The 22,706-nt window shown below is 55.9% G+C and overlaps 1 protein-coding gene across 2 annotated transcripts in view; it reads right to left on the reverse strand.

Moving 5' to 3' along the window:
* Nucleotides 1-6,659: 6,659 nt before the first annotated feature.
* The window catches only part of SRGAP3 (SLIT-ROBO Rho GTPase activating protein 3), a 72,193-nt gene continuing 56,146 nt past the window's right edge, over nt 6,660-22,706 (reverse strand). Inside the window, exons 12-22 of one of the 2 annotated variants that reach the window (XM_066195069.1) lie at nt 20,856-20,886; nt 20,187-20,247; nt 19,708-19,785; nt 18,640-18,774; nt 16,230-16,335; nt 15,742-15,969; nt 14,740-14,819; nt 11,764-11,944; nt 11,065-11,214; nt 10,287-10,614; nt 6,660-9,697 (exon numbers count right to left, since the gene is read on the reverse strand). In XM_066195069.1, the coding sequence (XP_066051166.1) occupies nt 9,281-9,697; nt 10,287-10,614; nt 11,065-11,214; nt 11,764-11,944; nt 14,740-14,819; nt 15,742-15,969; nt 16,230-16,335; nt 18,640-18,774; nt 19,708-19,785; nt 20,187-20,247; nt 20,856-20,886 (1,795 nt within the window). In that variant the 3' untranslated portion in view covers nt 6,660-9,280. Of the gene's footprint in view, nt 9,698-10,286; nt 10,615-11,064; nt 11,215-11,763; nt 11,945-14,739; nt 14,820-15,741; nt 15,970-16,229; nt 16,336-18,639; nt 18,775-19,707; nt 19,786-20,186; nt 20,248-20,855; nt 20,887-22,186; nt 22,290-22,706 lie in introns of both variants that reach the window. The other variant, XM_066195068.1, reaches the window with a different exon arrangement.

Raw genomic sequence — 22,706 nt, forward strand, 5'->3', positions numbered from 1 at the left:
TCAGCTAATCCAGCTGTCAGCACTGCACATCACTAGCCACGGCCTGGGACACGGGCAGTTGTCCAGTTAAGCTGACTTTGGCAGGAATAAAGCCGCCCTGGCACCGGCTGGGCCGGGGACAATGTGTCTGGACTTGCTGCTGTCAGCTGATGGCAGCAGTGCAGCGGGGCCAGGAGCAGCAATCAGCGCAAGGGAAGGGGTGGCTGCACACAGGGCTTGTCCCCAAAAGCCCTGTGAACAATGTAAAACTTCTTACAGGAAACCATCATTTATATAATTCCCATGGACTTCAGTTGCCACACCAGGGAGGAGGGAAGGCATTAGTCATGCACTAGCAGATGTTTTGACTTACGTAAGACCTAATTTTCTTCTTTCTTTCTTTTAAGAAAAAAGCTGCATCTCACCCTAGAGCCTTGTTGAGAGCCTCCTCATCCTCAGCCATTGCCACAGCCTCGCAAGCCCAGCACTGTCCTGCTCTATGGCACAGCTCTGCCAGCTTCAGCACTCCCCCAGTCATTGCTAAATATGTTATTTGTATAAAGGCTGTCTTGAAGGGGGTGAAAAAAATGGATGCAACAACAGTTTAGAGACAGAAATCCAACACAAGTTTCATTAGTGCTCAGCAGCAGCAGGTGGGGTGTGGGTGATGCCGCCAAGGACAGTTATTTCTTGTCAGCCAAGACACACCAAGGAGGGAAAGGAGCTGGTTAGCTTTGGGCAGGATAGGAAGGTTTGGGCTGGTGACCAGCACTGATGACAGCCCTTCCTGGTGAGTCACAGGGAGCACAGGGCTGTGGCCAGGCTGCAGAACCCCATCCACCCCATCCCTCACCACACGAGCTCCCTGGGACAGCAGCCAAAGGCTCTGCACCCGCTCCCAGCCAAGCTCAGTCTCATCAAAATCTCAGAGTGCCCCAGGCAGCTGCGTGTCTTAATTAAGAAATTTATCTTCGTTAGATAGAACCGGACACATTTGCATGGCCAGAGATGAGTCTCTTGGGGCTGGGGTGGAATTAGGAGCTGTCAGAGGGTGCCTGGCCTTTGGAAGCTGTCAGGAGGGTGTCATTAGATTTAAAGGTCTGGGATAAGCTTTGCTCCAGAGCCAAGGCTTCATTTCCAACGCACAAACCTCCACTGATTTTGCAGCATCAAGCACTCCAAGCCCAGCTCTCTGGAATATTCCTGGGGAGGGAAGAGGCATCTCTGTGGAACAGAGCAAGGCTGGCCTACCTGCAGTGCTCATGCTGATCTGATGCACGAGATATTTAAAATCCAGCAAATGACATTTTATCTCATGAAACACTTAAACCAAGATGCTTCAACAGCTGCTGCCCCCCACCCCACAGGCAGGGGAAGTGATCCCAAAGTGCAGCAGGAATGTGGTGCTGTTTTCCAGCTGAGCTGTGATCATAAAAAGGTTTCCAACTGCTCCCCAGTATTTACAGAAGATGGATAACGCTGCAGTCTCACAGGCCTGCTGAAGTCTGGTTTCCAGTGTTTCTATAGTGAGGCTGTAGGTGTATGTTAAGGGGAAATAAAAAAGTTATCAAAGGGGTTAAAATTATTAAAATCCAGGGAGATGGGGACACTGCCCTGGCTTGTGCTGGAGCACGGAGCGAAACATTCAAAGGCAAACACTAAAATTGAAACCAAGCTCAGAATGCACCAAAGCCACGGCAGCACTGGCTGGTGCCAGCACTGTCCCTCCCACGGCGGTGAGCTGTGGCTGGGCAGGGCCGGGGAGCTGACATCTGGAAAACACTTTGCCAGTTTCAAGGATCAGCCTCATCTGGCGAGTCTTTTCTCCTCTCCCCAGGAAGTCAGACACATGCTCGCAGGGAATGTCTCCGAACACGCACATCCCCACAGGAAAGCCTCTGCCACGTGCCTGGGGCTGGGGTCACTGCTGCTGCCCTGCCCCGGGGGCTGAGCTGTGGGCAGCCCCACACACCGAGGGTGCCAGGGGCAGAGGGGATCAGGCAGGAAAATCGGCCCTAAAGGGCCCAACATGGGCATGGTCCAGCCACGGGCAGTAAATCTACACCCCTACCAATTAATGTACACCCTCAGCAACAACAGCAGGGTAACAGAGCATCTCTCTAATAGTCACAAGGCCAGGGAACTCCAGGCGAGTCAGAGCTGCAGCCCAGAAGGATCTGCAGTTCCAGTTCCATCTGGAACAGCAGCAGGGCTGCAAAATGCCCTGAACTGGGATGCTGCCATCAAACCGGGGTGAGGCACTACCCTCAGGTGACCCCAGACCACCCCACGTGGCCCTGGCCCTCACTGGAAGGGATGCCCCTCTCTGCGCCCTGGGCTCCCTGCTGGCTCCCGGCGGGGCCCGTGGCTGTGCACGGCTGCCATTCCCAGGACAGAACCGTGCCCAGGACACAGCCCTGCCCAGAGGCCACAGGAGGGACAGGGCAGCCCTGCACAGCCCCTGCCATGAGCTCACAGCAGGCTCGGGGCACCCACAGCACACTGCTCTGTTTTGGTTTTAAACATGGATGGAAAATCTTTACCTCATTTGCTAAAAGCATTTTAATGTCTTTGCACACGAAAAAAAATACTAAAATGTATTAGTAATTTGGATTATTTGATTCAGTCAGCAGGACTGAGAGCACTTGTCTCACTCTGAGTCCAGGTTCAAAGCACTAATCACTAAGTTCTGCATCATTTCCTTTACCTTTCATTTCTATGACATTTCTTCGTTCATTAGCTATGAGCGTGACAGGTGCCAGAGTGCCCTCAGGTGCCCCTTGGAGCACACAGGGTGAGTGGCTCTTGGATCCATCCCTATCCAACTGCTGGACCAACCCGAGTTAAAGGCAAGGCACCCTCAGACCATTCCTTGGCAGTCAACCACCCCGGAGATGACTGGAGGGGGCTGAGAGTTCCTTTCGTCACCCCGGAGGGTTCCAGTGTGGAATGAGGTGCTGGTGAGGCAGCAGCAGCCCGGGAGCGCTCCCAGAGCTGACACCAAGTGCTGCGCTATTTCCCCTCACCAGAGGAGGGCTGCGACAGCAGCTGCCACCCAGCCCTCTCTGTCCGCCCCTGCCTTTGCATTGAAGCGGTTTTCCATTGCCCACATTCCCTGCCCTCATCCCGCGGGATGGGGATGGGGATGGGAGGAGCTGTGACCGCTCAGTCCGGGCCAGGTCGGTGACAGCAGCCCGCCCCGTGCCCCGTGCCCCGTGCCCCGTGCCCCGTGCCCCGTGCCCCGTGCCCCGTGCCCCGTGCCCCGTGCCCCGTGCCCCGTGCCAGCAGCATCCCCGCCCTGCCGGCACACCGCCGGCTGAGCGCTCCTCTGCTCCTCCGGACTCACCGCTTCGAAGGGATTCTTAACTTTACAGGGAAACCAACACACGCGTCAGAGCGCAGCAGAGTGGAAAGGTAATTTAAATGCAAATGCTGCATTCGGCACATCGAAGTTAATAAATACATTCAATTTATTGTTCACACTTAGAGTTAATGATTATTACGCCTCGCCCGGGTAACTGGACCCTCTGGAGAGAAATAGTCCAGGTGTTAATCTCAGTTCGATCAGTCGGTGGCGGGCTGGGCAGCACCTTCTCCCAGAGGGAAGGGAAGGAAAGGGGAGGAAAGGGGAGGGAAAGGGGAGGAAAGGGAAAGGGAAAGGGAACGGGAAAGGAAAAGGAAAGGGAACGGGAAAGGGAAAGGGAAAAGAAAAGGGAAAGGGAAGAAAAGATCCGGCGCTCTCGGTGCCCGCTCCCCGCGCAGGTCGCTCGGCCCGGCCGGGCGCGGGGCGCTGCTGCCCCCTGCTGGCGGCGGGGGGACACTGCGGGGACACCGCGGGGACACCGAGGGGACACCGCGGGGACACCGAGGGGACATTGCGGGGACACCGAGGGGACACCGCGGGGACACCGAGGGGACACTGCGGGGACACCGAGGGGACATTGCGGGGACACCGAGGGGACACCGCGGGGACACCGAGGGGACACCGCAGGGACACCGAGGGGACATTGCGGGGACACCGAGGGGACACTGCGGGGACACCGCGGGGACACCGCGGGGACACCGAGGGGACACCGAGGGGACACTGCGGGGACACCGAGGGGACACCGAGGGGACACCGCAGGGACACCGAGGGGACATTGCGGGGACACCGAGGGGACACTGCGGGGACACCGAGGGGACATTGCGGGGACACCGAGGGGACATTGCGGGGACACCGAGAGGACACTGCGGGGACACCGAGGGGACACCGAGGGGACACCGCAGGGACACCGAGGGGACATTGCGGGGACACCGAGGGGACACTGCGGGGACACCGAGGGGACATTGCGGGGACACCGAGGGGACATTGCGGGGACACCGAGAGGACACTGCGGGGACACCGCGGGGACACCGCGGGGACACCGAGGGGACACCGAGGGGACACTGCGGGGACACCGCGGGGACCGGGCCCGCCGCGGGAGGAGCGGGGCACCGAGCACATCTGTCACACAACTTGCACGAGTGGGGCACGCCCCGCAGAGGTTACACAAGTGTCGCACGCAGCTGGCAGCCGCCAGGGCCCTGCTTCTCCGCACGCAGCCCGGGACCTGCTGGAGACGCCCCCCGCTCTCCCCCAGGAGCCTCCCGGCCCCGCTCCTCCCGCGGCGGGACCCGGGCCGTGTCGGACCCGGACCCGGACCCGGCTGCTGCCGGTGGTGACCAGCACAGCCCAGGGCGGACCTGGCAGCCCGGAGCCCCCCCGCACTCACCGCCCCCGAGGCTGAGCCCATGGACCGTATTTCAGGAGCGGTCATTAACACGGGGCGCTGCAGGGGCGCAGCTGCACTCAGCCAGCGCTCGCCCCGCTCACGGCCCACACAGAGCCCTGCCCGAGCATCCCCGGCTGTGTCTGCGGCCGCCCCACTCGAGCGGGGATGACGGATGGAAGCAGGGAGGTCTCTGCCTCTCCTCGCTGCAGAATGGGAGGAAAGCGAAGCCACGAACCAGCAGAAAAAAACAAAACAAAACAAACCAAAACAAACAAACCCCCAAAACAATGGGAAGAGACATAACCCAGCCTGCAGAGCGCAGCGCGGTTCCTCACAGCTTGGGTGCAAAGGGCTCTGGGGCCGTTTGTTCCGAATTTGAGGTTTTTATTCCCTCGGCCGCCATAAACAGCGCCCAGAGCGTGGCTGCAGGGGCAGGAGACAGTGTCTGCATTGCCCAGGGCGGGGCAGGATGCTGCGGGGTCTAGGAGGGTGTGGGGAAGAGGCACGGGCAAGAGACAGAAAATCTTCTGAAACCACAGACAACGTTTTTGAGAAAAGTTAAGCAGTTTATTCAACAGGATGAGTCCACACCCAACCAGTGGCTTCATCTACATGGCATCACCAGCACACACAAGGACCCACTCAGACACTCTAGCTGACGGCATCTCACCATACGTTACAGAGACAACACCAGAGGAGGAAGAGGAGGAGGAGGATGGCCGGTACAGTGGGCAGCAGCCGGCGGCTCCCCCCGGCCTCCCGGCATCACCAACCCCGTCCCCAGCAGCCCCCGCAGCCCAGCCACGCAAAGCAAATCAGACCGGGGACATCTACTGCCGCCCGCGAGAACCACAACACCGCTAGTGACACAACATTCCCGGGGTACAAAACCGCCTACAGGGACCTCAGCTAAGGGACAAAGTGCACTCATCACCGCCGCGGGGCCGCGCTCAGGGCTGAGGGGCTGTCCAGGGCCGGGCCGCAGAGCCGCCGCGCTCCCCTCAGGGCCGTGGCCGGGATGGGTGGGCTGAGCAGGGCAGGACTATGCTGGGATGGATGGGCAGGGCAGGGCCATGCTGGGATGGATGGGCTGAGCAGGGCAGGGATATGCTGGGATGGATGGGCTGAGCAGGGCCATGTTGGGATGGATGGGCTGAGCAGGGCAGGGCCATGCTGGGATGGGTGGGCTGAGCAGGGCAGGACTATGCTGGGATGGATGGGCTGAGCAGGGCCGTGGCTGGGATGGATGGGCTGAGCAGGGCTGTGGCTGGGATGGATGGGCAGGGCAGGGCCATGCTGGGATGGATGGGCTGAGCAGGGCCATGGATGGGCTGAGCAGGGCCATGCTGGGATGGATGGGCTGAGCAGGGCAGGGCCATGTTGGGATCGATGAGCAGGGCAGGGCCATGGCTGGGATGGATGGGCTGAACAGGGCAGGGCTGTGGCTGGGATGGATGGGCTGAGCAGGGCAGGGCCGTGGCTGGGATGGATGGGCTGAACAGGGCAGGGCCGTGGCTGGGATGGATGGGCTGAGCAGGGCAGGGATATGCTGGGAAGGATGAGCTGGCTGCACGCTCAGGGCTGTGGGAGCCGAGCCCAGAGCCACGCTCTCTCTGCACAGCAGACAACCAGCTGCCCTGAGCAGCCACCCTCTGCAGGCTGCAGGCCCAGGGCACAGCTCAGCCCAGCCCGGCTCCGGCGGCAGCTCGGCCGTGGGTTGTCACAGTGAAGCTCTGTGAACTCTGAAGCCCACACACAGTCTGTGCCCTCAGGGAGGTACCGAGGATAAGAGTCAGTCACTCAAAAACCATGAGCGAGTTCCAGTTATGATGCTCCTACAACGTATGTGGTTCAATTTTGTGCCAAGTTTGCTTACAGAAAAATACATTTCTTCCCTTAAATTTACAGTAGTTAAAACTACACTTGGAATACCATATTACAAAGGGGGAGTTTATTCTCCAACAAAAAGTCTTGGTTCCCTTTTCATTAAACAGAAAAATGGAAGGACTTTAAAAGCAATCACCCCCAGCACAACACAACTGCCCAGACGAACCCATGTGTGCACAGCCCCCAGGCCTGAACTCCAACCGTTTGTTTTGGTGCTCAAAAAGGCACTTAAAGATAAGAAAACAACTGTATTAAAAACCCACAACGAAACAAAACAAAGGAAAATGAAAGGCAATAATTTAATAGAAAGACACTGGAATTCGTACCGTATGGTCAAAAGTAAGAAGGGAGGAAATAAAACCCCTAATGAAGATGGGTTTGCTCTCAAGTCATCTCAGAAAGCATATAAAAAACAGAAAACTGGTAAAGCGAACGCTCTCCAGGATCTAAATGGAAACAAAAGTAATAATTACTGGCAATAGATACACAGCACTCGTGCCAAATGGGTCCTTCCCTCCCGAGCACGGGTCCCTGACCAGCCCAGCCTGCATCCACTGCGCCAGGCCAGGCAGTGGCCAGGGCCTGCCCCAGGAAAGGGGGATGATGGAGAAAGAAACACCAACATGAACCAACTGTGGTCATTACAAACGCCGAGGACGTTCACAGACAAGCACACACACCGTCTGCCCTGCCGGTGTGACAGGGAGGGACATGGGCAGAGCTGCTCCCCACGGGCTCTGCGAGGGGTGCCGGCGGCTTCGCTTCCCTTCGGGATTACTATTAGTATTACTGGGTTTATTTTTACATTGAGCTACCTACTAAGTGCAAAGGTTTGTTGAGTGGCATCGGCTTCATCTAATTTTAGCCTATTTTTGTACAGTTTACAGGTTAACAGTTACTTTCGAGCAGTTAAGCAAGTACAGCAATATTTACAGGGCTGGCAGAGCGGGGCGTGAGGGGACGCGTGCAATGGGCATGGGACAGGCACCAGCTGGTCCCAAGGGCCTGCCATGTCAGCTCTGTGCCCGGGGCAGCTGTGGAGGTGCAGATGTGGGGCTGCAGCTGTGAAAGCGCAAGCATGGAGCTACAGAGGTACAGCTGTGAACGTACAGGCAGCCTGTGTGAGCTCCCCAGCCGACGCACGAGCACCGCAGGACTGACCGCAGGGTTCTGCCACCCTGGCCAGTGCCTCCACTGCCTTCTGGAAGTCAGGCCGCTTCTCCTGCAGAGCTCGGGTCTGCAGCAGTGCTGGAGAGATGAGCAAGATGAAGGGGGGACAAAGCAAAGCCCCAGGCAGGGTAGGTGGCTCCAGGGTGAGTAAGGAGGGCTTGCAGACGTTTTTGCCCAGGCACAGAGCAGCAGGATCTGAGACAGCAGGGAGGAAGGAGGAAGATTAGCACGTGACCATGGCGAAGTGCCAAATCAAACCATGGAGCACTGCATGGAAATCTGTACAAGGAAAAGCTGCAGGAGAAGCATCTTGGATTCAGTGCTTACAGAGGAGTCTGGAGTATCAGACAGGACCATGCAACCCCCAGCCTTCTGCATATTTTTTCTCCGGGTAAAACAAAATGTAGATTCCTTTGCATAAACTCAAACAGTTGTATTATATGGTACAGTACAGAAAGTGCAAAGTATCACCCATCAGATGAGTTTTGCATCTGATGGTCAAACACGGCTCATGCTTCTCATGCAGGACAACCACTCTGACCCAAGACCCCTCCCTGCTGCTCAGGCCTGACTCTCGAGAGACCATTGGGCTGGGTTTTGATTTTTAAAAAAAAAAAAAAAAGGAAAAGAAAAGAAAGGAGAAAGGGAGATGAAGAATCTCCAAACTCTGTAAGTTACTCCATGCTTTACCACAGGTTTAGTCACCAGTCCTTGTTCACTCTGAAACCTGCAGAGAAGCAGCAGCGTTCCACGGTCCCGGTGCAGCGCAGCGTCCTCCTCCTGCACGAGGTGATGGACACACCTCGCTCTGTCCCACTCGTGACACTCCATTCCCATTCATGGCACACACCTTGCTTTGTCCCTGCTGCCAGGGCATCACGGGCACATGAAGACATCTCAGGATTCAGGATTGGACAGACTCCAGCTGGCTGGACACACATGGTCATGTATGGATTTCCAGCTCTCCTCCACAGCCCAGTAGTGAACAGACCCCACTGTATTCCCATCCTTTTTTTTTTTTTTTTTTTCAATGCCAAGAGGTACAGAAAATAAATTCCAGGATGGCCTTGTATTGCTTGACACACAGCTGCTGCAGTGTGGGCTCCACGTGCACACAGACAGCCTTGGAAACCCAGACCAACCCACTGTCTCAAGAGAGGACATTTCAGAGCCAGTTTCTGAGGTAAATCTACTGTTTTAAAAAGTCACTGAATTCTGTACACTTTGTTTCTAATATATACTTCTACACTGAGTGTGTTCTCCAGTGCCAACACGTAGACCTGCCGTCTCCTCCTGCCACAGGACTGCAAGCTCAGGAAGTGTTTCTGCATGGATGGGGTGTGTGCACACCTATGTACATAGACACACACACGTATGTACGGCACCCGGCCCAGGCCCCACGCGTGTTTCCTTCCACAGAGGCTCCCCCGCAGGGCTCCGACCCCCTGCCCGCCCCGCGAGGCTCCCACCAGGAGCAGTCCCCGTGCCCCGGCCTACATGGTGCCCGATTTATCTGCCGAGCCGCTGGGGAAGAGCTTCTCGGTGGGGGTGACGGCGGGGCTGCCCACGCCCGAGCTGCTGCTGCTGCTGGAGCGGTGCTGCACCACGGGCCGCACCGGCCGCATGGGCGGCGGCCGCAGCTGCGCCCCGGCCAGCCGGGCCGACAGCGCCGGCTTGAAGGTGGTCATCATCTCGGTGGTGGAGCTGCTGCTGCGCCGCATGGCCGCCTCGGGGTCGCGGATCAGGATGGTGTGCAGGGGGCTGGCCGGCTCCGAGTTGGCGGCGCCCAGAGGGGGGTTCTTCATGGGCTCCAGCGTGTCCAGCACCACGTCGGGCGCCTGCTTGGCCGTGTTCTGCCTCTCCAGCTCCCGCAGCTCGTTCAGCGCCGTGCTCATCGTCTTCTCGATGTCCTGCGAATGCCAAAGGGACCTCAGCGCTGTGCCACAGCACCGCCCGCTCTCCTGCGCTCCGCCCCAGCGCCCTGGCATGCAGAGAGGGTCTCTGACCAAAGAGCTCCCAGGGAAAACAGGAGCTTGGGGAGAAGGTGCGAATTGAGGCCACTGACTCGGCAAGGCCATTGGAGAAGCAATTTAAGGCGCCAGAGTCAACTGTTTGAAAAGCCACTCTAGTTAATGCTGTCCTGGTGTAGACAAGTCCTTAATTTTAAAACGCCTACAAAATGCTCAGTAAGCCTCAGGTAACGTTCAAAGGATCAGCTGCAGGGAAATAACTACCAAGTTAGCTCCAATTCATTCTATTAACCTCCTAAGATGATGAGTGAAAATACGCTTGCTGAGAAGCCTCGGGACTCCCAAGCCCAGCAGCTCCACAGGCTTCAAGGTGAAAATTTACATCAGCTGGGGGAGCATCTTCTACAAGAACAACCCAACGCACTCAGGTGTGACAGCAGCACTGTAACAGTGTATGAGGTGAAGGGGCTCCAGGCACTTCCCAGGGAGTTCTCCTTCAGCCTCCGGGTCCCTTTCCCAGCCCTCTTACCTCAGCAAGAGCTTCTGCTTCCAGGGATTTCTGATCTCCGAGGCTGCTGTGCCGGGTGGACCCACAGGTGGATCTCAGAGGGTGGCTGTCAGCCAGGGCCTTCCTGTCTGGGAAGTTGATGCTGCCCGCGCTGCCGAACGTCGCCATCCTGCGCTTCTCGGGGCTCTCCAGCCTGCCCCTGTTGAGGGGGATCTTGTGGGGGCTGCTGGGGCAGGCTGCTGCTCGGGGAGGGGTGTCTATGCCAGGCCCCAATCCTCGGGGCGGGCTGTGGGTGTCCCCGCCGCTGCGGCGCCGGGGGATGGCCGCACCATCGGACCTCAATCTCACCCTGCAAAGAGCCCGGCATGCCAGCAGGTCAGCCTCTGCCAGCACGCTGCAAGGCAATCGCTCAGCCCTGAGCTCAGCTCAGACCAAACCCCAGCCACCCGGCTTCAGGACACTCAAGCCAAGTGGGAAAACAAATGCTTTAGCTAGCACCAAGAAAGGGACAGCATCAAATCATAGGAGTAGTTTGGGGTGAAAGGGACCTCAAAGGTCATCTTGTTTCAAGCCCCTACCATGGGCAGGGACACCTTCCACTATCCCAGGTTGCTCAGGGCCCCCCTGGATCCTCTGTAAATGTTAAATCCCCATCAGCAGTGCACATAAAATCCCCTCCAAGCTCATTTTACCCTGCAGTGCTTGCTAGAGCTTTCCCTCCCATCCTGCCCTACCCCACACCCCGACTGTCCACACCTGCGACAGCAACCACCTCTAGGGTCACAGGAATATGAGTTACCTGCCCATCACTCCCCCAAAGCCATAGTCCATGATATGATCTGTTGGTGACTGGATGTCGTTCTTGGAGGAGGCTTTATCATCCAGCAGCGGCCCACTGCTCGCCTCGCTGTCTGCCTTCTGGCTCAGGCTGTCAGAGAAGGCATCATCCCTGCGGAAAGGAGAGCACAGCAGTGACAGGGCTGTGCCTCGGGGAGCCACGCCAATCTGAACATCCCCACTGCAGCAGCGCCACACTTCGTTAACAACGAGCTGGACCAAGGCCACCACTTCACTGGGGGCTTGGAAACAGTGCCCATCTGCCTCCCCATCCCCTGTGATGTGGCTGCCACTGTGATGAGTCCAGATGCAGTACTTGTAAGAGAAGCAGCACCTGCAAAGGGCCCTGGGATCTGCCCACAGGCCAGGTGAGCACGAACAATCCACACTCACAGGGACAAGGCCAGTGGTACGCCTGGTCACACCACACTGGGAAGTCAGTGAGAGATGGGGTCCAGGTACACTGAGGTGCAGTGTTTAGTGCTGGTCTTTATCAGCCCAAATGAGAAACAAATGAAGCCAATACATGGAGAGGGAGAAGTGAACAGGCCCAGATTTCTCACCAAAGGCATTAAACCTCAGTAAAACTGCCTGATTATTTCAGGTGACTGAAGTGGACCTTGAGCAAGTACAGGATCTTACCAACCCTCACTTTACTCACATGTCTTGCACCACGATGTACTGGTGGGGAATGAGCCCGTCCACCCCGTTGTGCCTGCCTTCCCACCAGTCCTCCGACGCCCGATGGTACAGCAGGAGTGAGGCCCCTTTCTTGAAGGAGAGCTCCCGTGGAGACCGTCCAATGTAGTCAAACTTGGCTATGGCCTCAATCTGCTCCACCTCTGCACAGGAGACAGGCACAGCAAGAGAGAGCAGCTCAGCTCAGCCTCACGAGGCAGGCTGAACCCTAGAGAGCCATCTCACCAGAGCAGCAGTGCCCAGAGCAGCACACCGAGCACAAGCCTGCTTGTTTTCAGACCGATCAATTCTCACTGCTGTTCCAGGCTTTCTGGGACCTCTCTCAGACTCACACACTACCAGCAATTCCAAACAGCTACAAACCAGATGGGGAGCAGCAGGAATCTCCCTCTGTGCGTATGGCATCCTCACCCATACTCCCATTTTCCGCCTTTGGTTACACAACCCCATTATCCTCCAGCCTGAGATTTTGTCAAGCTGTGTCAGACGCTGTGATCCAACCCCACTTACCTTCTCTTCCCCTCCTTATCCTGGAGACAGTTTGGCCTGAATTATTGATGAGCAACTAATGCCCCTTTGGGGATCCCCATGGAAATAATGATGCCAGCTCCAGCCAGGCAGCTGCTCTGCACCCTGCCATCTGCAGCACTCTGCCTCACTGCTTCCCCGCTTTTCCTAATGCGAGCTCCACCAAACACCCGTGACTCACAAACTGGGAGCTCAGGGCCTGAAATGCAGGAGGGCCGAGGCAGAACTTCCCTTGGGAAGGTCATGAGCACACCAGGGTCTCCTGTGCCTCTGGCCAAGAGCGTCACAGCAGGAGCTGCTGGAGCACCCAGTGGCACTGAGAAGCCTGTCGAAGAGCCTGGCTCCTATGCAGACCTGTTTCCAGACCTGTTTCCAGAATGCTCAAGAGCCATTGCAACAACTGCAAAGCAGCAACAGTGTCTCCTCATTAACCAGACCCGCACTGCGCCTCGCTTGGGTGGCAGGCTGCTGCCACTGCCCAGCCACCCCTGCCACTGTTGGAGCATTAACGTGCCCTAATTATCGGAGACAGTGGATCATTTCAATCCCACCTGGAGACTGGCAGACAGAAAATGACAAAGTAAAACAGGGCAAGCCCACCCTTCCCTCCAGATCTGCCTCATTCTCATTAAACATGGAAACTTGCTCTGCCCCATCCCTGACTGTGGACGCAGCAGCCCTCAGCACGTGACCCAACACTCTGCTCAGGGACCAAACCCACATGGAGGAGGGGACACCAAAGGAGGACACAGGAGATGCTGCAGCGGACCCTTGCCCCATTCCAGCCCCACTCGGGACCGCCCAGGCCACTTCAGCAGATTCATCTTCCCCACCTTAAGCAACCCCCACATGAGGACAGAGTGTCTGGGAACTCCACAGGGGGATCAATACAGTGCTCTGGAGAAGACAGAGCCAGGAGGGCTCCCACAGCCCTGACACAACGCTGGGCTCCCAGCAGGGAGTGTATGCAGGGCAACGGGGAGAGGGAGTATGTAAATCCACAGAATACAGCCACTCCTCTGCTCCACACTTGGCACCACAGTTAATCACTCAGAAACCCCAATCGGAGCCATTAACGTGGCCACCCAAGTGTGAAATTGGCTGCACAGCAGCTCCCTTGCCTCCCTTTGCCAGGCCTGTGGGCTCCTGCCTGCAGCTGAGAGCAGGCCTGGAGCTGCCCGGCCCTGCGTGCCCTTCCCTGTGCCCTTCCCTGTGCCTGGAGCTGCCCGGCCCCACGTGCCCTTCCCTGTGCCATTCCCTGTGCCTGGAGCTGCCCGGCCCCGCGTGCCCTTCCCTGTGCCATTCCCTGTGCCTGGAGCTGCCCAGCCCCACGTGCCCCTCCCTGTGCCCGGAGCCACCCGGCCTCACGTGCCATTCCCTGTGCCTGGAGCTGGCTGGCCCCACGTGCCTGTCCCTGTGCCCTTCCCTGTGCCTGGAGCTGCCCAGCCCCAAGTGCCCTTCCCTGTGCCCGGAGCCACCCCACCTCACGTGCCCTTCCCTGTGCCTGGAGCTGCCTGGCCCCACGTGCCCTTCCCTGTGCCTTTCCCTGTGCCTTTCCCTGTGCCATTCCCTGTGCCATTCCCTGTGCCTGGAGCTGCCTGGCCCCACGTGCCCTTCCCTGTGCCATTCCCTGTGCCTGGAGCTGCCTGGCCCCGCGGGCCCTTCCCTGTGCCTTTCCCTGTGCCATTCCCTGTGCCATTCCCTGTGCCTGGAGCTGCCTGGCCCCACGTGCCCTTCCCTGTGCCATTCCCTGTGCCTGGAGCTGCCTGGCACCGCGTGCCCTTCCCTGTGCCATTCCCTGTGCCTGGAGCTGCCTGGCACCGCGTGCCCTTCCCGGTGCCATTCTCTGTGCCCGGAGCTGCCTGGCACCGCGTGCCCTTCCCTGTGCCATTCCCTGTGCCTGGAGCTGCCCGGCCCCACGTGCCCTTCCCTGTGCCTTTCCCTGTGCCCGGAGCCACCCGGCCTCACGTGCCCTTCCCTGTGCCATTCCCTGTGCCATTCCCTGTGCCCGGAGCTGCCTGGCCCCGCCTGCCCTTCCCTGTGCCATTCCTTCTCCCGTGGCCCCGCTTGCCAGGTGAGCCCGTCCTCCTCCCCGCAGCCTCAGAGGGCAGCTGTGCTCTGCCGAGGCAGGACGCAGCCAGGGCAGCAGCAGCAGCTGCTGGAAGCAGAAGGTGCTCAGCTCCCCAGGGCCCTTCCAAGGCCGCAAGCCCTGCCGCGGTTCCCTGCCCCACAGCAGTGCCAGCGGCATTTCCCCGCCTCCCCCCCGGCAGCTGGTGCAGCTGGCACGTGGGAAGCACAGCGCGGCCTCCTGCTCCAGGCCAGCCCTGCCAGCCCCTGCGGCCCCCATCCTGCAGTGCTCGCTCTCTCCGGCACGCACAGCCCTGCTGGCACGGACCCAGCCCCTGCTCACCATCGTCACTGGTGTGCGGCTCCGTCCCGTTGTCGTGGTCCACCTCATCGATGGTGCCCGGCTCGCTGTGTGGGCTGTCACTGCAGGGAACACATCAGGCGGTCACACAGCTAATGACACTGCTCCCAAAGCGCTCAGCACACCTAACGCTGCCCAGGGAGTGCTGCAGCCCCGTCTCTGGAGGTGTACAATAAACCACTGGATGTGTCTAGGTGACAAGGTGGGGCTTAGTCAAAGGCTGGACTCAGTCTTGGAGGTCTTTCTGAGCCGAACTAATGCTGCGATTTGTGATTCTCTGCTTCTGTGATTTCAAATCACAGCAGAGGCCCAAACCTGCTCTGAGAACAGCAGACACTCACCATGATCACCAGCCCCAGAACGTCATGTTCTGTGGGCTCTTGTGTCTTTAGCAGAGTTTGGCAAAACTAACACAGAGTGACACCAAGTTAAATGTCCCATTCCCTAATTCATAGTGAGCTTCAGCTCCTCTGCTGCACCAGGAAGGACGGTGGCAAGGGGACTAGTATCACGGATGGTGAGCTCTCAGAAATGTCTGAAACTTGCAGAAAATCAGTTCAAGTCTGTTACTGATCCTGGCTTGTTAAACCCAGACCTGAATGTTGGGTTAGAATTCCAGCAAAAAAGGGAACTGGAAGGTTTGGGTAAACCTCGGGCCAAGGGATTTCATCCAACCAGCAATTTATGATGGAACTATGGGTCTTAAAATTCCCAGCCTAGGAGGAATTTGGACAGAATTTACCTAAAATTCTGTTTCGCTGAACACGCTTCTGTGGATCTGCAGCTCAGAAAATCTTAATCAATAATAGCATTTGCAATGCAAAAGGTTTCTTCTGATGTTTTTTACTGAGGTTTATAATACTGAGTCAGCACAAGGAGATGAAATACTCGGTGAAACTGCCTGTTTTGACTGGTCAGTTAAATCAAACGGCTCAGTGTGCCTGACGAAGGTGTCTGCACCCAGGAACCCTGCAGAGAGCTCACCAGTACTCCTCCCCTCCGGTCATGCACTTCTCGTAGACAGGCCCCTCCAGCTCCCGGTGGCTGGGGAAGATGCCCTCGTGGTGAATGATGATGGTTTTGATGACCTCATTGACGTGGGCCTGGCAGGACACCGGATCCTGCCCGTCGGGAATGTGCATCAGCGTGGGCCCGAAGCAGATGGCCAGGTTGTAGGGATCCATCATGTTCTCATCGCTGTACTGGGACAAGCTGCAAGCACACGTGTGAGGGAGGGAGCTGCCCCTCCCCTCCCCTCCCCTCCCCTTCCCTCCCCTCCCCTCCCGCGGGCCCCACTGTCACCGAGCTGTCCCCTCCCCGGGCACACTGCCACCACGCCTCGGCAGGCTGGGCAGGAACCAAGGCACGAGTCCCCATGGCAGCACCAGGAAGGGCTCATGCAGCAAAGACGGGGGAGCCCTGGCTAAAGGGACAGCAAGGAGGAACTTGGCGAGGCAGGAAAACAGACTCACTGGTTAAGGAAAGCAAAGAGGTATCTCATGACCACGATGACAGCCCGAGGCAGAGTGACAATGATCTGCTGGATCTGGTGCACTCTCTCTGCAGGGTTCTCAATTTCTGGAACACATGGATAGAAAGCACATCCTTAAAAACCTTTTCAGGACCAGACAGCTCAGCACCAGAGGGACTTGTTCCAGATCTAGTGGCCCAGAAAGCGAGGAAAACAAAAGCCTGTCTCCAGAGGTCATCCCCGAGTTTGGTGCTAAGGTGCAGGAAGAGCATGGGGGACACTGCTGCTCCAGAGGGGAATTCCTACGTTCACATGCAGTACAAACAGCAAATAAAGACATTTCTGAGGGTTCATTTTTAAAATAAATGTTCATGCATTATTCATTTCATTCCTCAACAACTCCTCTGTTCCTCAAAAGCCTGAGCCAACGTGGCACTGAAAACAGAGCACTGCTTGATTTTCTAGGGCAGACGTTTAAATGAGGTCTTATTCAGGTTACCCTTCTGCGTTATGCTTTGGATCCTTCTGAGCCCTTCCACTCCTGTCTCTTACTGCTCTGAATAGGAATTAGGAATTCCTGGGAAATAGGTTAGCTGCAGCAGTGCTGAGTCAGCACTTTCAGATCCTCTGCTCTCCACAGGGGTGCAGAGCCCGGAGCTGCCATCAGACACCTGCTCCCTCCCCAGGGAAGGGGGGTGACTCAGGGCTGCCCTGCCCCAAGCTATCCCTGTGCTCTGCACAGCGTTAATCCTGTGGCTGCTGTTTCACAGGAAGCAGAGGACAAGCACCAGAGCTTTTCTGGAGCAGGCAGATCACACTGAAGTGCTTGTTCTGGTTCAAACTATGCCATTTGCTAATCACAATAAAATTCACTGACAACATGTAGCTAAGCTGCCATTTAATCAAAATTCTGAGCAAAATCTGGCCTTGACACCAAGATGGATAGCTTTATAGTATTTCACATGGGGAATTTTTCCATTTGATTTATCTCATTATTGCCTACTAGGTTCTTGACTTCTTCAGTTTGGTTTTACATAAGAGGATATTTGTTAAAAAAACCCCAACTAAATACAAACTGGATTAAACCCTATGACAACAGATATCTGTTCTGACACCCGGAGGAACAAACTCTCAAAGCACTGGCCTTTCTCACTGAGCAAAATGTTTTGACTGGGCATAATTCAGGAATTAAGGGGGTCCCCATCACCACTGCACACACAAGGACAGCCCCATGGGGGCTCTGCAAAGTGTCTTTTGATCTGTCTATTGCCCTTGTGCCTTTGAGGAGCTTCCACATAAACCCCCAGCCCTTCAAGAGCAAAGGGAAAAGTTCTTCACCCTGCTTAGGCTGGGACACCAAGTGTGCAGCCTGTGTTTATGTGTGTTTGTGTGACACAGTCAGCTGCACTTCAGGTCAGATTTTTAACGGGAACAAGGCACTTCCATTTATTTAAAACCTATCCTTAATCAAAAGGTTGCAAGAGCAGCAGGAAGAGAAAGATGAGGAAAAGGAAGATTCTTGCTAAAATGGGAAAAATAAAGAGAGAGAGATGTACGAGAATAATACCCAGAAAAATAACAGATACTATTTGAAAAAAAAAATCTCAAAAGCTTAATAAATTGTGCAAATTTGCATTAATTAGGGATGGTGTCAAACAGAAGCCTATCTGCGAGCACACAGCCATGTCACCAAGCACATTCTGGCACCTGAGGGGACCCATCCCCTTCTCCCAGGCTGTGCCCTCAGGCTTCAAGCTCTGCACGTCCCCAGACTGCAAATCCCTGTCCAGGGCATGGAACTGGTGCAGAACCAACTTCCTTTGTCTCACATGTGTGCTGTGCTGCTTTACACATCAAAACTGAATAGCAGCAGTGAATTTCCTAAAGCTACTACACGAAACAACTGTTGTTGAGAAATCAGAACACATTCTTCTGCTCTGGAACAAGCCCATCCCTGTGCCAGTGCCCCCCAGGTACCACCTGTCTCCCTCAGCATCACTAGATCCCCGCAGTTATGAACATGCACATTCAGAAGGGGTGAAAGCACCACGAGCAGTGAAGCTGAGAGAAGGCCTTGAGCAGACATTCCCCCACTGCTGAGACACCCCAACCCCAAACAACCCCAACGTCTCTCCTGTAACCTGCAGCCCAAATGGGCAGCACTTCCACCACTGCTGAAACTTCAAGCTCATTTTGCCTCCTTCGCTGCCCCCAGAGAAGTAATTTCCCCTCTCCCTGCCCGCTGTGCTGCCAGTGCACACTCCTGCTGTCCTTTCCTAACAGCTCCCCTTGCCCACCTGCCACCCTCCACACAGCAGAAGCCCCTCTCTGCACCCTCGGGTGCACCTGCCCCATTCAGTGCTTCTCTCATCCCACACAGTTCTCCACAAGGAGCTGCCACAAGCACTTACTTATAGTAGATATCAAATCTTGAAACCTTTCCTTAGGAAAGAGGGGGTTTTCCAGTCCTCGGAAATACAGCTTCAAGACTCCAGCCACTGAGTTGATGTCTCGTTCATTCTGATCATCAGCGAGGGGGTCTTCACCTGCCCACAGAAAAGGTTTTATATCCAGCATCACCACCAAGCTGACTAACACAAGTGATTTTGCTCATTTAGTGGAAGGCCCGAATTTCCCAGGGTGCAGAAAACCTCCTCATGTGCAATGGCAATGCTGATTTTTCCTGAAAACCAGTTTTACTGGGGGATTTCAAACCTTTCCTGAGGACAAGGATGATATTGGAGGAGGCTCTCTGAGGATTGAGAGCCTGAGAGGACAGCCATGGCTGGAGGATACAATTACACCCCTGGAACGGACCCAGTGGTTCTGGGTAGCTTTGTACTGACTTAAATCCATGAAAGGCTGTCAGTGCCCCTGAGACCTGGATACTAATTGATCTTAAATTGGACGTGCAAATCCTCCAGCCTTTGACAATCCTAACACTGCCTTATCCATTGGCCCATCCACCCTCATCCTGACCCTTCCAATGCTGCTCAAGGATTAAGGGTCACTATTCCCAGCAGGACTGTCCCTGTCACAGCTCCCCTCCACTCGGGACAGCAGGACTGCTTTCCCTTTCTCCCTGGCCTGGTACCCTGAGTGTGATTTTCTCAACAGATTCACTGGCACCTGCATAGCCAGCACTGGCACCAGCTCCAGGCAGGAATGCTGTGCCTCCCTTGGCAAACTGCTGCAGGAAGGATGAACAAGGATCCTCAGCAAACTCTTTTATGGCTCTTGGGGTTTTAATGACTGTGGAAAAGACCTGTGCACGTACCCCTCCTTCTCACACTCCTTACCTGGGTGATTCTTCGCTGCTGCCAGAGACACAACACTGAGAAACCCAGAAGGGATGAAACCTGCTCCCGTCTCATAGCAGAAAGGGCTTTAACACAGGCTTCACACCATGGCTAATGCACCCAGCACACACCACCTCCCACCGCGGATCCCTGCTGTACCTGCACACCCCAGCTACACACCTCTCTCAAACGAGTTCTTGATGTCGTTGACTTCCACCTGTGAGCCGGGGACCCTGAAGATGCCCTGCTGCTGGAGGCCTGGAAGAGAATAATGCTTTAGGAGAGATTTCTGGAACTGCTGGGCAATGCCTGCAGGTGGAAACAGCAGAACCCGGAGAGGATGCAGCAGACAGGCTTGGACCAAGCAGGGACAGCCTGCTGCACCTCACTTCTGCTCATATTCTCCAACCAAGGCCCCCAGATCAAGGTGCTGAAAGGGCTCATGGCCTGAATGAACAATGTAACCTGGGCACGTGCCAAGAAAACCTCACTATTTGCCAGCCATCCAATGCTGCAGCACAGCCAATGCCACTGGAATTCTAACCCAAGCCCATGGAGAATGGACTGCAGGCACCCCTGGGAGTCTCTGCTGGATCTCACTGCTCACTCAAGCGCTGTACTCCTTGGCAGGTTTCTGTGGCTATACTGAGCCAACTTACCATACAGATTGATGTAGCGGATGCAGCTTTCTACGACAAGTGGAATGGCCTGTCCTGAGTCCTTCAGGAAAAGGAAAGAGAGAAAAAATTACTGGTTTGCTGCTAACAAAGCATGGGAAACGCATTAAAGATTGCAAAACCAGAGATTTGAACATTAGTGCTGTGGAGTGTAGTAAGAGGACAGGCAGGGAAAGGAGGTGTTACAAACAGGGAGCCATCAAAGAGCTGAGGATACCGTGTGCAGCCAAAAATGCACAGGAAAGCTGTCACTAAGGTGTGTGAAACATTGCTGCTCCCTGTCTGGCTCAGACAGGAGACTGCCACGAGGGATCACAGCTATTCCACCCCAAAGGTGGAATACGGAGCTGAAAGAAAACTTGTGCTGTATCTGGCTGATGGAAGAAGTTTCCCATAACACAGCTTACAACAATACTTCCACCAAAGGAAAAGAGCCACTGTCAGCATGGAATGAAGTGCCTGAGTCTGAACCAGTGGCAAGTTCTGGCTTCTCCCCAGGCCCCTATGGCAGAAGCTCAAGGGGACCATGGGCCGTGTCTGACAGCCCAAGTGGACACATTTCTCTTTGGGGTTCTGGTTGTTTTTCCAGCAGAGCACAGTGGCATCTCTGGGCAATTCCCTCCGCCTTGCAGATGGGCCTCCAGTAAGTACCTGATTCCTCGTTCGCGCATTCCTCCTTCCTCTGAGCACACAAAAAAGCAGCAGAGTGGAAAAAAGAGAACAGATTAAGCAGGGATAAGTTCAGTTAGAGGTGAGCATCTCCTTCGGAGGCCATGAACGCTCAGATGCAATGGCAGCTTAGCAGGGGCCAACACAGGCTTGTGGGATGCCCACCCTCCCTCCCAAACCCCTTTGGCTCACGGCACCCCGGCCTCAGTGACCTGCAGCGACAGCCTCTCGGATTTCATCCCTGTCTGCACCTGGGGCCTTCCCAGGAGCCCGAGGACAGGGACAGACCTCGCCTGGGGCACTGGGCAGCCATGGGGGCACTGGGTGACCAGGGGACAACTGGCCCAGCTGCCCGTGAGGCTGTGCACCCCAAGGGCAGGCAGCCACCCCCCAAGGGGTCTCTGCTAGCACAGGACACTCCTGCTCAGATGGATTTCTAGAGCAGCTAATTCCTCCTTCTCAGTGCTGAACAGGCTGGGATTTAACGAGCATTACTTTTTTAAAAACCAGTTAAAGTCAGGAGCAATAACAAATCCTAACAGGATTACAGGCTTTGCCAGCAGGGCCAGTACTCTCCACGCCGGCGCTGCGTACAGACACTGCCCTCGGGCTTAGGGCTGTGCTTGAGGGAATAAACCCCAGCCAGATGATGCCTATTAGTCACCAAATCCAACAGTTTGTCTTTACTGCTTCCTGAAGGGTTTTCACTGAAGCTTTCTCCAGAGCAGATTACAGGACACCACCTGTCAGCAGCTGGCAGGGATGAGCCAGCTCGGCTGGTAGTCACCGATGCTTTTGGGTGTAAGGCTGAGCATCACCTGTCTGCCCTCCAACATGCCACCCATACAACAGGATTTCTACCCCAGGCTGACAGTCCTTGCACGTGGGAGACCCTTTCTGGGGTCATTTTATCTTCCTTCCCAGCCACAAGGATGGGTGACCACCAAAACCATGTGGAAAAGAGGAAGGGGGCTGTGTCTGATGCTCCTTTGAGGGCTGAGCTGAGCCCATCTTTCTTCTCAGGATGGGTAGAAGCAGCAGGACAATGAGGACACTCAGCCAGGACTGCCTCACACTGCACATGGCCACCAGCCATGGGTGGGGTCCAGAGCACGCAGCTGATGGGACAGGAACACCAGGAATGCACAAGGGGAGCTGTGGAGAAATCATCACCGAGGCCAAGCCGTGCTGGCCACACCAGCTGGGGGCAGACGGGCCGGAGGGAACCCCTGAGGATGGCAAGCAGCCAGGACAGGAAAGCCACCATTCCATTCCCAGCGTTCACAGACACTCCTACACAAGCCAGCAAGTACCTTAATGAACGTTTCCATATTGCCGTTAAAGAGTTTATGATTATAGACTGAGAGAGGCCTAGGTCTCCTCATTTTCTGTGGCTTAGGGGGAAGACATGGGGGCCTGGGAGAAAATGGAACAAAATAAATCAACAAAACACCAACATAAACGCCATGACAGGGTGAGATCTCACAGGTTATAACTGAGAATAAGAAATCGAACAGAAAAGTCCCACTGTGAGGATTCGATGTGTCGCTCCACGCACCCTGCAGCCACTCACGCTGGTGTGTCCCACACCTCTCCAGGGGCATTGGGGGTCATCTGGATCTAACACCTGCCTCCCACCACCACCAGCTCAGCACCCCTCAGCCTGAAGAGGCACCAAGAGCAGCTGAGGAGATACATCCAAAATAAACCACAGCTGCTCCAGAAAACTCTGGGGTACTCCTGTTTGTTGCTGAACAGATTTCACTCTGCTCACAGAAAGAGGCCGGAACGAGGACAGTGGGAACACCTCCACCTTCCTGTATCTAACTTCTC

The sequence above is a fragment of the Chamaea fasciata genome, unplaced genomic scaffold (assembly GCF_029207755.1).
Source record: "Chamaea fasciata isolate MVZ Bird 193981 ecotype frontalis unplaced genomic scaffold, bChaFas1.0.hap1 SCAF_13, whole genome shotgun sequence".
NCBI classification, from domain to species: domain Eukaryota; kingdom Metazoa; phylum Chordata; class Aves; order Passeriformes; family Sylviidae; genus Chamaea; species Chamaea fasciata.